This window comes from Otolemur garnettii, unplaced genomic scaffold, assembly GCF_000181295.1.
Source record: "Otolemur garnettii isolate 467f Iridium unplaced genomic scaffold, OtoGar3 scaffold00009, whole genome shotgun sequence".
NCBI lineage: Eukaryota > Metazoa > Chordata > Mammalia > Primates > Galagidae > Otolemur > Otolemur garnettii.
The window spans coordinates 23,597,381-23,613,918 of NW_003852404.1; the positions used below are offsets into that span (position 1 = coordinate 23,597,381).

Sequence of the window (16,538 nt, forward strand, 5' to 3'; positions counted from 1 at the left end):
AGGAGGCAGAGCTTAAGCGGTGATGTGAGCTATGTACGGGGAGCGGGTGTAAATACAGAGGAAGCTTCCCTCCCCACTGCTCACCTCCTGCTGTGTGGCCCTGTTCCTGACAGACTGCAGATAGTACCTGTCCCCAGCCTGTTGCTCTATAAGGTAAGTGGAATTAATAAAAGATAAGTGGAATTAATATCTTCCTTTTATAGGTGAGAGAACTGAAACAGAGAGACTAAATAATTTCAGCCATGTCACAGTGCTACGCTAAATGAATATTTATTGGGTTTGTTGGAAATAGTTTGTTTTAACCTAATGACAGACTTAAGTGTATCTATCTACAAAGCATTTCGGCAATGTCTTGTATGGATAAGAGCCCTTGCATCAGTAGAAGAACCCCTCATGTTAAAAACAACAACAACAACAAAAAACCTCTTAGAATAGATCATAAGAAATGTTTACCTAGAGTTCATGATTAAAATTCTGGGGAGACTTTAAGAATTATAACCAATATGGTCCAGAAAGACTCGTTTCATCTAAAACAATATAGAAACCTAAGTAGTAATTACTTTATTAAAAGGAAAAGACGTAAAGAAAAAGAAAAATGTTAAGAAATTGATTTTATCGCTCACCAAGGTCACAGTTAGTGAACACAGAATTTTAGGCTTATTTGGGGTGATTTTAAGCAAAAGAAGGAGGGAGGGGAGAGAAAAGCAGCAGTTCCCAGGTCCTGGATGCAGTGGTCAAGTAAACATCTCTCCTGTCGGGTTTGGCTCATCGCTTCTTTCTTCCCAAGAATTCCTTGGAAGGTTCCTACACTTCCATTTGAGAACACCTGGGGCAGCTCTGACCAATGCTAAGTTACATGATCAAAGTGTCCCTCCACAAAAATGCTGGCTCCTAATCCATTTTTCCAGCGTCCGACTGAGATGAGAATCTGATAAAAGGCTAACTTAGTGTTCCTAAGTCTAGACACAGTACAGTACTACCTAGTAGGATATACAGGGCAGTAGAGAGGGAGAGACTGAAGCTATATAAATCCTTGCGTTGAGGGAATGTCTTTTCCCATTTTCTTCTTAACTTTCCGGCTTTTATTCTAAATTCCCTCCATCATTTACTGGATAAGATTTAAAATGTCCTCACCCAGGCATACTAAATAACTTGATCATAAACTTTTATATCTCCTGACAAGTGGAAAATGCCATACGTGCTATTAAAACTTCAATTTAAACCTGAGGTTAAATACGACACGACTTAAAATGTGACTAGAGCTACAATTTCCACTGTAGACACTAAGAGACTGAGATTAAAAATTGTCTTGTTACACTCAAAAACGTACACATCAGAGGTACTTTATTAAAAATTAGGTCCCACTTAACAGTCTTCAAACATGTGAGCTGCTGTGTAAAAAATAGCTTCTCTCTTATCACTTAGGATGTGAAATGAAAGAATTAGTCTGTAGAGCAGGATTTACGTAAATTAAAGCAATAACTCTGTGTTAACATATGCTAATACACATGAGTTATATTGATGATGGAGGCTGGATAATCTTTTCCTCTGAACATCTTTTACTGCAACAAATTACCTTCAGACAATTTAAACTAAAAGTCAGAGGGACAGACTAAATGACTTCCAAATGACCCTCTAGGATGATTCCCTGCTTATTCGTAAAACCACCTTTTCCCACAGTTTTTATTCTAAGTAAATGTAAGGTAAGTTTAAAGATCTAGCATTTCACTTCTGGATTATGCTATCTTAAGATTGTAATAAGTAATTTAAACATAGGCTTTCAGGAATTTACTTAAATTTACTTAGGATTTTTACTAAGATACTACTCATGTACTGCTTTCCTTGATAACTAATGGTATGGTTTGAGTACACTATTTTCTGCTTAACATCCTATTAGCTGTAAATATTCCAAACTTAGCTGTAAATATTCCAAACTTGTTTATAAGTAACTCATATACAGAAAATATATTTTTTTCCTTCTCCATCCAGGCAAACGTATTTTTCCAACAGTTCAGCACCCGGCTGCCTGCCCTTCCCAGTGCTTGGGTCTTGCTCTCTTTTTAGCTGGTTCTGTTTTGTTTTTCTATTCCTCTCTCTGCTACTCTTGAGGCCTTTCTCTGTGTCCCTCTGTGCTCTTCGAAGTATCTCTCTCTCTCCATTTCTGCCCCTATTTGACTGTCTTTACCAGTCTTTTACATAATTCACCTACAATCACATTTTATCTGCTTCCCTTAAACCACACTGTGCTCACATTCCTAAAGGCCACTGTTAAGCTCTTTGGAAAAGCCAGTGCTTCTCAAATTTAAATTTGCATATAAATCAACTTGAATAAAATGCAGGGTCTGACTCAGTCAATCCTGCATGAGCTCATTCCATATCTCTAACATGCTTCCAAGTGATGCCAATGATGCTGGTCCACGGACCATATTTTGAGTAGCAAGGCTTCACTGGCTTCTACTGGGCCACATCCTCCCACCCCTGGGTCTGCCTGCCCCGCACTCCAGAAAAACATCACCATCCATGTGGGTTTATTCTATTTCTTATCCAAATCTTGCCATGTTTTCGTATCATCTAAATTTCCACTGACTTTTTAGATCTTAATTTTTTTGCTTGTTTGGGTTTTCTTAAATTTTATCTACCATAAACCGTATCTTAAGATTGTAATACGTAATTTAAAGCAGTACTATGATGGAATAGCTCTTTGATTTCTCATTACATTTGCTTCATTAAATATAAAAGTATCTGACTGTGACAACAGCTTTACATACAATAGATTACTGGTAAAGCACAGGTCTACAAGTAGTACTTCCCACCAGAGTAATCATTACATGTATTTTATCACCAATCCAGAAACCGAAAGAGAAAGTCAAGTTTGCTAAATTCCGTTTCACATGTGTAAAGTGTCTCAAGCACCCTCAGAAAGCCCCTTAGGCACTGTCAACACAGAAATTGCTTCCTTATCAGTAAGGAAGCGTTTAATGCTCTTGATTTTCAATTAGCCAATCATTAGGGTTGAGGTTGCCCAGAGGCAGTTACTACACTTAAGTTTCTTTAGCGCCTAAAAATACTTGACTTGGCTTTTTGTACTAGTAGAACCTAAGTAAATTCCCTGAGGGATATTATCCCCAGTAGTAAGTGATACTTTAAAAAGTCCAGAAATTTGAATGAAAGAAAAAAAACATCCTCCCAGGGAGAGAGCTGATGTCTGCTTTCTAAATACTGAGCTTTCAAAGGCGTGTTTGAGATCACATGAACTGCTTAACTTTATGGAGAAGTTGGTTGGGAGGTCAGTGAAAACAGCAGATAAGAGTGCTCCTTGAAGAGGCGTTCTGATGCTGTAGGATGCTCATCACACGTGAGATAAAACACTTCTGAGTTTCACGTTAGATCACTTCATTTACAAGGCACCATGGATGGTGCCAGGCACTTGGGAAGGAAAGATAAACGCAGTACTTTGAGGCCGCGTGCTGGGTGCCATGCAAGGGCAGGCAGCAGGGGGCTGAACCCAGCAGGACAACAGGGGCATGGGGTGCAGGCACACTGTCCAGAGCACAGTCCCAGAGGAGGCAACCCTGGGAGAGAACAACAGAAAACGCAATTTCTCGGAACATCACGGGATGGAACACACTGAACCACTGGAAGCCATTCCAAGGCAACAAATCCTAATCTGAACTCCCAGGTCCACTTGCGTAGTCACAGACTTGGCCTCTACCTTGTCATCAGTTACATCTTTTGCAAAATCTCAACTTCGGACTCACCCTCCAAAATTAAGCTAAATTTTTGATCCCCAAATCTATCTTCTCTATTCTCTTCATCTCTATTACAACTCCCAGCTTCCAATTATCAATATATCTTCTCTGGAATCCTGCAATAGTCTCTTCATAGATCTCCTCCAATCACTATGCAACTCATTATCTGTACACGGGATACTCCATTATAAGATGGGTGATGTCTCCAAACTTAAATCCACATTTCACATTCTCCACTGTAACACTGAAGATAAAATTCAACATCCCTAACTCAGTTAAAGGACTTGGCACGACCTTGTCCCTGTCACCTTTCTAGCCGTCTCATTTACTCATATGCTATACTGACTATTTTTCATTTCCTAAAATATACCCAAGTCTATAGTCTCATGATCTTTTAGAGGCCCTCTTCTTTCAGCCTGAAATACTTTTCCTTTACTCTTCATCTTGGTAATATCCACATGTAATTCAGCATTCAGCTCTGGCCCCATTCCTTCCTGGCACTTGACAGAATTAAGCATAAAGTTACTTATTTGCATGGTTAGTTCCTCAATTCTGTGCCTTCCTCCCCTTTCTCCACCATCCTATAATTTTCACTAAGGCAGTGATCATATCTTTATTGTTAACCACTGACTAGAGATAAATAGAATGCATGGAAAGCATGAGTTAGGAAAAACTACTACTATTTTTTGAATAAACTATATTTTGTTATTCTCCATATTTTTATATAATTTCTGACTTTTAAAAAATGACATTTGTAAGACCATATTGTGCAGCAAGAGGCAAGATAACTTTTATCCAGGCAAGATAACTTTTATCCACCAAAGACATTCAGTAATGCTTTATTCTAACCTGAAAATCTATGGTAAACCAAGTATGGCTTTAGAAAGTTTAAACTGGTAAGTAATGACAGTGTCAGTTAAATCACACTGTGTTAATTAAAATGAATTATACTAAGGAGTGTGTGTTCATATTAAATAAACTTGTCACTGAAACAAAAGTTTTAAAATAAATACAAATGATTCTCAAGTTTAGTCTGTGCATGCAGGAAAATCTTCTATATTTAAATCATAAATAAATTAGGAGGATGAAGAGGAGACAAGATCTGATGATGAGATTTGAGAGATAACCAGATCCACCTTTTCATTTTAAAGGCAGTACTGTCATTTTAAATCATGCCCTAACTTATTGTTGATTGTAGTCACTTTGATACAAGGAGACACGGCCAAGTATTTCCCATAAATAACAAAATACTGAATTGATTTTCTGGTAGTCTTAAGGGGCTGAATATCAACTAGTGTTGAAATAATCATCTGAGTACTTTTCAGCATGTATGAATATCACATACTTCTTTTCCCTTTTATTAAGTCATATATACATATATCATGAATCTATTTATGACTCTGTGGGATTCAATATGTTGATTTTTTTGTACAAATAGGAGAGCTTACATCCAACTAACATATCTTTCACCTCCTTCACTTAATCACAGTGTTAAGACATTTGTGTTCTACACTTGATAGATTTGACTTGTATGTACCCTTGCAATATGTTCCATAGGTGTGGTCCCCCCATTTACTCTCCCTCTATTGAGCCACCCTGCTCCCTTCCCTTCCCCTCCCCTTCCCTCCTTCATCCTAGGCTATAGTTGTGATTCAGCTTTCATATGAAAGTGTGAGTGATTAGAAATTGGTTCATAGTAGTACTGAGTACATAGGATACATTTTTTTCCATTCCTGAGATACTTCACTAAGAATATTTTCTAGCTCCATCCATGTAACCATAGAAGAGGTAAAGTCTTCCATGACTTAGCAATTATGAATTGGGCTGCAATAAACATTCTGGTGCAAATATCTTTGTTATAAAGTGATTCTTGGCCTTCTGGATATATTCCTAGTAGAGGAATGGTGCCCATTGACCCCTGAATGGATTAATAAATTGTGGTATATGTACACCATAGAATACTAGGCAGCCTTAAAAAAGATGGAGACTTTACCTCTTTCATGCTTACGTGGATAGAGCTGGAACATATTCTTCTTATCTCAAGAATGGAAGAAAAAGTATCCAATGTACTCAGCCCTACTATGAAACCAATTTATAGCTTTCATATGAAAGCTATAACCCAACTATAGCCCAAGAAGAAGGGGAAAGAGGAAAGGGAAGGGAGGGGAGGGGGGAGGATGGGAGGAGGGAGGGTAATTGGTGGGACCACACCTACAGTGCATTTTACAATGGTACATGTTAAGTTTATTAAGTGTATAATATAAGTGTCTTAACACAATAACTAAGAAAATACAGTGAAGGCTATGTTAACCAGTTTGATGAAAGTATTTCAAATGGTATATAAAACCAGCACATTGTACCCCATGATTGCATTACGGTACACAGCTATGATTTAATTAAAAAAAAAAAAAGAGGTAAAGTCTCCATCTTCTTTTAATGCTGCATGGTATTCCATGGTCTACATATACCACAATTTATTAATCCATTCATGGGTCAATGGGCACTTGGGCTTCTTCCGTGACTTGGCAATTATGAATTGAGCTGCAATGAACAATCTGGTGCAAATATCTTTGTTGCAAACTGATTTTTGGTCTTTTGGATATACACTTAGTAGAGGAATTGAAGGATCAAACAGCAGGTCTACATTTAGATCCCTGAGTGTTCTCTAAACTTCTTTCCAAAAGGAATATTAGCTTGCATTCCCACCAGCAGTGCAGAAGTGTTCCCTTTTCTCCACATTCACGCCAACATCTGTAGTTTGGGGATTTTGAATATCATGTACTTTGGAAAAAATAAAAAGAACAGCTAATGAGACTGGTAATGGGATATGTCACTTTAAACCCCAAGGTTGCTGGATTGAATGAGTTCCAGAATAGTACATCTAGCAATACTCCACAGACAGCAGCTGTTTTGCAATGCCCAATCTAGAGAGGTAAACTTTCTGTTTAGTCTTTATGACATAGCTGACTGTATCCAACATTTCCAAAGCCTTTTGTGGCCATCTAAGAAAAGAGTCAATAATAATTGAATAGTAAGTAGCTTGCCATAGAAAATACAGAGAAAATATCTGCTTATAGGATCATTCTGTTTATAATACGTAGAAAAAAAAGACTAAAAGGATATACACCAAAATTTCAATGAGTTACCTCTGGGTAACATTTTTGTGTTAATTCTATAATAAGCATATAAATTTAAATGTAACAATTATTTATAAAAATGATCTTTATAAGTTTACTAATCACTGTCTTTAACCTGTGATTGGGAATATAGGAAAGAAGATGCATGAAGTGTCTCCACTCTAAGATCTTTCCAGAAATTTGCTGAAGATTAATTCACAATTATATGAGATAAGGAAAAAAGTAATGACAGTTTGCTTAAGAAGTCAATTGAATACATATTCAAACCTATAATCTAATTGTCTAACAAAGAGTAATTTTAAGATGTACTACAAGCTTACGGTTATTCATTGCCAGAATGAATAGTACATTCTCTGACACAGCAACCTTCTCTAACACTAACACTGAAGGGTTCTGCAAACTCTATCCTTTTCTGTGGAAATACACATTGAAACTCAAACTCTCTTTTTATGCCCATTGCTACTGATATCTCTCATATGGATTATGGAAAATATGAGTTTCTAGCATATTATTTCATATAAACTACTCTTTCCAAAACAAAACCCAAAAATATGAAACAATTTTAATGTGTTTTTTTTTTTTCTATACAGAATCTCACTTTGTGGCCCTGGTATTGAGTTCTGTGACATCATAGCTCACAGCAACCTCAAATTCTTGTGCTCAAGTGATTCTCTTACCTCAGCCTCCCAAGTAGCTGGGACTACAGGTGCCCACCACAACACCTAACTATTTTTAGAGACAGGGGTCTCAGTCTTGCTCAGGCTGGTCTTGAACTTATGAGCTCAGGCAATGCATCTGCCTTGACTTCGCAGAGTGCTAGGATTACAGGCATCAGCCACTGTGCCTGCCCTTTTGATGAGCTTTTAAAGGAAAATGGGAGCTATCTTTTTACCAAGGAATGCTGCTCTTTTCCCAGCAAAGATAGAATTTACACCATCTTTACATGAAGAGATAACATATGTATTTGACGTATGACAAAATTTAAACCTGATATCTGGATGTACACAATGGTCTAATGGATTTACTATAGATAGACAGCTGGATAGATACATACATATTATTGAGATTTCATGATTTTCCGCTGGTTTTTCAATTTTTATTTCTCATTGATTAAATATGGTAAAAATAACTAGAAGCTTAATAAAAATTCAAAAGTGTTGTTATAAAACACAACAACAAAAGAATACATTCTGATTGATAGTAAAAACCTCAAGGCTTTCCTAAATATAATCATGCCATGGAACCTAGCAATATTACTTCTTTACTTAAAATGTCCAAATGTGTAAGTTTGGATATTATCCCAATTCTAAAAAGTACAAAAATGAATTTGTGTCAGTTGTCCCTGAAACAAAAATAATTCGAGTCTACACTATTTGCGTGTCTCACATCATCAATGAGAATCCAAAGATAAGGGTAAATTTCCCATATCATCAACTGTAATTCAAGATTAAATTTAGTCTATTCCAAAGTTAATCAGAAATTAACTTAAGAAATTTGATAACTGAAGGATTTGATTTAAATTTTAGTTATTTTACTAAAATTAATTCTAAGCTTTGCAGCTGACATCATAGAACTCAGGGTTTCTTTCTTTATTCTAAGTTCAAAATGGGAAGAACTCAAATTCTGGTCTTCACCCCCTCACTGATTTGCTATGTGACGCTGGACAAATTCCCCCTTCTCTGATTTTTCTGGTCACACACACACACACACACGCTATAAATCAATATACCTTTTTAATACAAAAGTATATCCTATTTGCATTTTATATGATCTAAACAATTTCACCATCAAAAGTAATATTTCTATCTTTTTCTTTTTTTTTTTTTTTTGAGACAGCCTCAAGCTATCACCCTGGGTAGAGTGCTGTGGCATCACAGCTCACTGCAACCTCCAACTCCTGGGCTCAAGTGATTCTCCTGCCTTGGCCTCCCAAGTGGCTGGGATTACAAGCACCCACCATAACACCCAGCTGTTTTGTGGTTGCAGCTGTCATTGTTGTTTGGTAGGCCCGGGATGGACTAGAACCCTCCAGCTCAGGTGTATGTGGCTGGAGCCTTATCCGCTTGAGCTATAGGCACTGAGCCATTATATTTCTATCTTCTAAGTACTAGACTTTGGGAATACATTCTTTTGTACCTAGGTAAACATGTGGCTACTCAGCATACATGGTCAGTTGACTTACTTATTTTAACTAAATGAGGAAAAATTGTAAACTTCAAATTCTACATCTATTTAAGAGACATCATTTCATCATAACATAAAAGAACATAATATGTGTAAGCAGTGGGAAAAAAATCCCTTCAAAATGCAAATATTTTACTTCAAAGTAACAACTACTAAAAAGCATACCAGTTAAAAATAGCTAAAAGATTTAATCTTTGATTAATTTTTCTTAAACGATATTTTTTTAAAGGAAATGTAGTTCTCTGGTTTTCCTCCTGAGAGAGTCAGAGATGTCTGCCTAGTCAGAAGGGAATTTCTCTTCCTCAGGAGAAAACAGTGTAAATAAGAAACAAACAGCCACATGCTGGCTTAGGACACTACTTAGCAAATGATGGAGAGAGCCAGGCTCTACAATGGAAAGCATAAGGATCCAGGTTCAAATTATTTTTTAAATTCAGTACAATTACCCTAGATTAAATTATTTATTAAATATGAGTTGTGTCAAAGAACTGAGCTGCCAGTTGTGTTGGCTATCACCTGGAGTTTTACGTTTAATAATCAATGATATACAGTACTGGATACAGAAGTACAGACTCGTAAATATTTTTCTAAATATTTCATAGACTTTCAAATGGAGCTAATTCAAAATAAGTATGAAAATACTGCTTGAAAGGCATTTTTAGAAAGCTAGGTGTGCAACTATATTAGACAAATGACGAATTTTCGTAAATCTTAGAAACAGCTATGTCTTCTAAAAGATGTAATTTAATATTCCCATCAAGACGTCATTCTTGGTTTGCAAATGAAAATAATAGTTGAAAAATAAATTTTAAGAGCACATCTGTGATTAAAATTTCTTCTTTATAAATTCAAACATTAAAAAATTCCAGGTGAAAATGTTAGAAATAGGGAAGGGCATATATTTCTCAGCATTTCAAATATCAGACTTTGTAATTACGTGCGATAAGTTTAACCACACTAAAAGTGAGCTTTCAAGAACAAGAAGTACAGCATTTGCCACGAGGCAAAGGAGAGCGAAGGTTTGCCAGCATCTGAACTAAGGTCTCCCCATTATGACTGGAGTTTAAAAGAAAGTGGAAATAAACACTCCTAAAGATAACCAATAAGCAGGATCATTTGGTGCAATATTTCCATTTAAATAATTATTAAAGGTATAATGGACAAGAATGTCTTTGTTATACAGAAAGTTTTAAATGACATTCATGTCATTTTTTTTCAATATTTGAGAGATTGACAAGTGTTAGGAACCAAGAAATACAGTTGTTGTTACAGCTGCAAAACTTGGTTTAAAGGCAAATAAAACACAGATAATGTTTATAAAAGCATTACCAACAACTGCACTGGGAAACCTGGGTTGCCTCAAGACACTTTTGTTAATGCGGTTTCTTGGGGCGAAAGCTTCTCTAAGAAACTAGATGCAATCTTCGTCTTCCTGTGTCTGAGCCTTGGGGAACGTAAGATTAGTTCTTAACTGAACTTCTGGTACGTAAATGAAGGGAACATTTTTAAAAGTAGTAATATTCTTCAAGAAAAAAATAAAACTAACTGTAAAAGTATTTCCCAAGTTTAACTTACAGCAGACATGGCCCAAACTTCCTCCTCTATCCTGTTTGGTTACGTAGCACACAAAAGGCTAGTTTGGCTTTTAGAATAGAGACGTCTTAAAGATGGTAAGTGACCAGTCCCTATTGCCAAGAAATAAACAGCTGAAATACACAGACTTGACCTAATGCATATTCATTTTTAGTGCAGTGAAGCATAAATTCACTCAATAACAGTTCCCAAACTTTTTCAATACACAAAATTCTCATTTTTCTCATAAACTTTTGTGTCCAAGTCATACAATTTATTCAAATAAAAACATGTTCTAATAATTGCAATTAAACCAGAATAAAATTTAAAGCACATGCTACACAAACTATTTCAGGATTTCAAATGATTATCACCCATAAGCATCCTTATGATCAAACTATCCTTATTAATATCAAACTCTATTTGATAAACGTTTATTATCTACACATTTCTCTGTGTATATGATTTGTTACTAAATAATATATCTTTAAAAGTACCTATATGTTGAATTTTATTTAGTAAATTATAATATTCTTTTTTCTTTAAAGCTTGAAAACATTTTGGAAACATAATGATGACTACTATCCTGAAATTTATGTATCATGCATTAAAATGCTGTGTATTGGAATATTTCACTGGTAAAAGTGCTGGAATGATCATATGTCTGGTTTTGATTCCACGATTGTGCACTTCCTAAGACTGGAAAGCTTTTCCTATAATGGCCTCCCAAGGGAATGGGATGTCCGGCTAAGAAAGAGAACTTAACTAGAGACTAGTAATATTTCTAAAGTCTCTCAACAAGAGCCAGATTAGGGAAAACAGCTCTCTAAATCCCATGGCACTAAGGGCATCTGGATCATCTGGGGTAAAGCTAAAGGTGTTTTGAAAATGAAGATCTAGGAGATCTATATTCAAGTCTGTAATTCCTTTTTAAAAATCTGACAATAATAAGAATGCACATAGAGTAGGAACTAACCACTGTATGTGGATATTTGATATATTTTAAAACGAAAAGGTGGGGATAAAACAAATTTACTGAAAATGTTCAATAAAAACCAACTTTAAATCACAAGTCCAAATTTAGCCTGAATAACCAGAAAGAAAGAGAAATACAGAAAATTCAAATAGTGGATTGAATTCACATAGAAAGCTAGAGATTATTGTCAAGGAAAGCCAGTTACGGTTACACAAATTTGACTTCTTACTGCCGTTACCGTCAGGACAAATGATCCCACTCCCCCCGCCAAACACAGAAAGCCCGTTTTACTTACTAGCTACCTCCAGCGATGCATTGTGGCTCACGGCCTCCCCCAGGTAATTCCTTGCTACACAGACGTAGACTCCTTCATCGGGTCTACTTTTCCGGCCATGTACTATACGTAAGAAAAATAAAGATCCACTTGGCAGCAACATTCGGTGTGAGCGAGGGTCATCTTTGTCCGTCTCTACTCTCTCCCCTCCTTTGTACCATTCAATCGTGGGCGTGGGGCGGCCTTCGGCTTTACAGTTCAAAGTGGCAGGTTCTCCTTTTGAGACAATTAGGTCTGAAGGGTGCTCAACAATACGAGGTGGAAAATCTTCCTGACGAAGGCGGGAGCCTGCAGAAGAATTAAAACATCATCATGTATCACCCGAAAGCGAAGGCATACGCTGTATCACTATTACTCAACGCTGCATCATACGGCCCTACCCTTCCCAACCTCTTTACTCACTAATCCCCTTGGGTGTCCTTCCTGACTACAACTTCCAATTCCTGAATCCCTTTGACCTTCCACTTAGAAATCTCCCTTGCCTAAACATTGCCTGTACAAATCCTGCCTGCTCCCCAAATCTCTTATCCACCAATCTTTACAGAACTCATTATGTTGTCTGTACCAGGCACATGCCTGTTTTTTTGCAGAGGAATGTCTTAGACAACTATGGAATAGCTTCCTGAGTGTTACAAATAATAGCACGGCTTCCTAGAATCTCCCTTTTAACTAGCATTAATTAACGCTTTAACAAAACACGTGCTATACACTAATAAACATTATGTTCAGCCATGCAGTTTGTCCTTCTATGGATTTTTTTCTATTATTTTTCTGATATCCTGGGGATACTCAGCAGACCAGTGAGACTCTAGATGGAATGACAAAGATAAAAACACTTCAAAATATTTGTCACGAGGCTCTCACGCCTTCAGATAGACAATTCCCCCTCTGAACACTCCCTCCACCCCAATTTCTGCACTCATGTTCTTTCTCAAGCTCTACACCAGACTACACATGAAGCGAATGGCGGGGAAAACAGGGAGGGCTTCCGTGGTGCTGTGATGCAGGGTCACAAAGGATGTCCTGGGGATTTCCCTACAGGAAGGAATTCAGGCTTTTCAAAGGTCCAGGGCCACACAGGGCCAGGCAGGCAGTGCCTTTGGTTCCATGACAAAGATTACTGGACAATAACACGGGAGAAGGAAAGAAGTCTCCCCATGACTCTGAAATCAGGGCAGCCTCAGCCTGGGCTACTTAACTGCAACTCAAACTCAAATGTGAGTGGCACGTTCCCTGTCAGAATTCAGAGTCAATTGTGTAAACAATAGCAGTTCCTTGGTAGGTGGAGTGAGGCTACTGCCAGAAACAAAAGCAAGCTGTAAGAATTGGATGGCATTTCAACCCTTGCCGAGTTTGTTTCTTGCACTGAGCTCATTCCATCTTCCTCTCCTGGGAAAGATTAGGACAGTGCCAGGCCCTGCGGTTGGTCGGCAATAGCACTGAACAGGCAGGCGGGGTGAATTTGGACAGGCTGCTTCTCAGACTCAGATTTTACACAGGTAAAAAAGACATAAAGATGCTTAGCCCAAGGGGCCACTGTGAGGATTATGAAACTGCGTATAAACACGTCTCCATGGACGGAACATGTCCAGATGCTAAATAGAAGCTATCACCCAGATCACTGAGTGCAGGAATTCTCAAGCCTGCCCCACATTAGAATCCCCGGCTGAACTTACACCAATGCCACTGCCCAGGTCCCACCTACAGTCTTCAAGGGTATCAGACACAGGGGGGTTGTTTCTGCAGCTTCTCCTGACCCTTCTCTCCTCTTGGGACTTAATGATGCTAGGGATGCAAAACATTTATCTAGTTCAAGCCACTAGTTCCATAGAAGCCAGGGATGAGGTTGAGCAATGGGCTGAAGGTCCCACAGTCCCATGAGCAGGTGAGTTCCCAGACTCCCTGTCAGAGACTTCCCTCTCTTAGGAGATTCCCCCGTCCTTTATTACTAAGCCTAATGCATAAGAAATGTGCAGGGGATCACCGCAAACTCTGGCAGTGGGAGTTTGGCAGAGCAGCAGAAAGCACTCTGACTCTAAGATGGCAGAAGCCAGAGCCCCCAGGGCCTCAGTGCCCTGTCTCTGGGAGGGCTCTAGCATCTGCCCTGTCTCTAGGAGAGCTCTAACTGCCCTGTCTTTGGGAGGGCTCTAACTGGCCTGCCTCTGGGAGGGCTCTAGCTAGCGTCTGCCCTGTCTCTGGGAGGGCTCTAAGTGCCCTGTCTTTGGGAGGGCTACCTTTTTAATACAAAATTATATCTCATTTGCATTTTATATGATCTAAACAATTTCACCATCAGAAGTAATATTTCTATCTCTTTCTTTTTTTTTTTTGAGACAGCCTCAAGCTATCACCTCTGGCCTGCCTCTGGGAGGGCTCTAACTGCCCTATCTCTGGTAGGGCTCTAACTGCTCTGTCTCTGAAAGGGCTCTAACTGCCCTATCTCTGGGAAGGCTCTAGCATCTGCCCTGCCTGGGCCCTCTGGACACCTCAGGGCAGACAGAGGACCATCACAGCTGACACACTTGGCTTCTCAGGGTCCCACCACACCAGAAATTGCAGGTAACTTACTCTTGTCTTGGGTTCCAAAACAAATATTTTCTGAAAGTATTCTTTACATGGACTTTTTATCTCTTCCCAAATAATAAAACTGTATAAATGTATATATATATATACTTTCCCCAGAGTTTTATTAACAAATCAACTTCATTATTAGTAATAATCCTATTAAATTTTAATAGACTTCAAGGATAAAACACTAAATAATTGAGTTTAAATAACTAAATATAATATTAAGTATAAAAGGATATTGGGTAAGGGGCTGTATTCTAGACCTTATGTGTTACTTAATAAATGAAGACCTGAGTGCATGTCACTTGAATATTTTCTGTGTCTACATCTTATTTTTCCAATGGAAATAGAGTCTCAAAAAAAAGGGATGACACTGTATATTTTTTAATATTCTTATCTTTTTTTTTTTTTTTTGAGACAGAGTCTCACTTTGTCACCCATGGTAGAGTGCTATGGCATCATAGCTCACAGCAACCTCAAACTCCTGGGCTCAAGATATTCACTTGCCTCAGCCTCCCAAGTAGCTGAGACCACAGGCATCTGCCACAACACTTGGATGTTTTTAGAGATGGGGTCTCACTCTGGCTCAGGCTGGTCAGGAACCCATGAGCTCAGGCAATCCACCCGCCTTGGCTTCCCAGAGTGCTGCGATTACAGGCATGAGCCACTGCACCGAGCTAGTATTCCTCTCTTATTATTGCTATGTATGCCTACAGTAAATATGAAAATTTCTCAAAGTGTTTTCAAGATTTAGGAAAGCCTATGAAATAATTATATTTCGATGTAGAAAGATGAAGCCTTTGAAATAATCTGGGTCCTCCTCTACTTCAGAGGCTCTTAAAATAAACTCATTCCTCACGAGATAAAGTCCTTCACCAGACCTACCAGAGCCAGCATGCTCATTCCCTGCTCTAGCTCTCCAGACTCTTCTGTTTCACGCCTTTCTCTGCTCTCTGCAGCCCAACCTTCTGTTAGTTCCATAAACATCCCGCCCGCCACATGGCCTGTATCTGCCGTAGGGCCTGTGCTCAAACTCATCTTATCCTAGTTTACCAACAGTCTTCTTTCAAATCCCTGCTGGCTTTGGTCTTTGCAAGAAAATTAAAAGCCATTTTTGCAAACCTAAATAGCGCTGTACTTTTCCCTTTGGTAAAAATGATCAGAATTTATCATCTAAATCTGTTTGTCTGACGCTTTGAATAGCATCTGTTTTTCCCACTATTCTGTAAGATCCGTGCACCAGGTTTGACTCATGGTTGTTTTGCCTGTGCCTGGTAGAGTGCTGAGCATAGTACAGGACTCAGTAAAGATGTGTTGAATAAATGAAAACAGAAAAGGATTTTGTGCTGATAAGAAAGACCTAACTGGGCAGAATGAGCTGAAGCTTACAAATCACGCATCCTATGAGACGTTAACAAGGTGTAGTTTTTCAATCGTAACCAATAGGCATACTACTCAACCTTTAACCCCCTGCATGACGCTCATTTATATCTTTGTCTAAATTATAACTACTGTGATTAATAATTTTTTCTCAGTGAAATGATTAAATGAACGATGAAACTAAAAGTTTCTATCAGTTGCTTATATCCTCTATGGAACAAAAGATTATAACCTGAAAAGCAAATAACAGTTTCATAATCTGATATATTGAGAAATAGCTCTAGTTTAGTGCATGGTATACAGTATGTTATGTATTCTTTAAATGAAAATAGGCTCTAAAAAGGGGGAAATAAACCAGCAACATAAGAACAACATAGGAATAACATAATAACCTGCAAATGCATACTAAGGCTATACTGAAGTAAAGCGAAATTTGGAGTGGATGACACATTACTCCTAATTGCCAGGGCTATAAAACTTCAGAAAATAAGGTATTGTAACATGCATTGGCCTTTAATTTGGCCATAATTGTCAGTGGTAGATGTTAGTCGGTATCAACTGCTGAGGTGATACATAATTAGAGAAAATTTTATTTTAAATTGTGAAAGTCTACTTCAGATAGAAAATAGGGATGCAGA

General features: G+C 38.0%; 1 protein-coding gene across 3 annotated transcripts in view; it reads right to left on the bottom strand.

Moving 5' to 3' along the window:
- ROBO1 (roundabout guidance receptor 1) overlaps nt 1-16,538 on the bottom strand; it is a 952,396-nt gene that overhangs the window by 317,013 nt on the left and 618,845 nt on the right. For all 3 annotated transcript variants that reach the window (XM_003783918.2, XM_003783920.2, XM_003783919.2), the window contains one exon: nt 11,914-12,240. In XM_003783918.2, the coding sequence (XP_003783966.1) occupies nt 11,914-12,240 (327 nt within the window). The remainder of the gene's footprint in view (nt 1-11,913; nt 12,241-16,538) is intronic.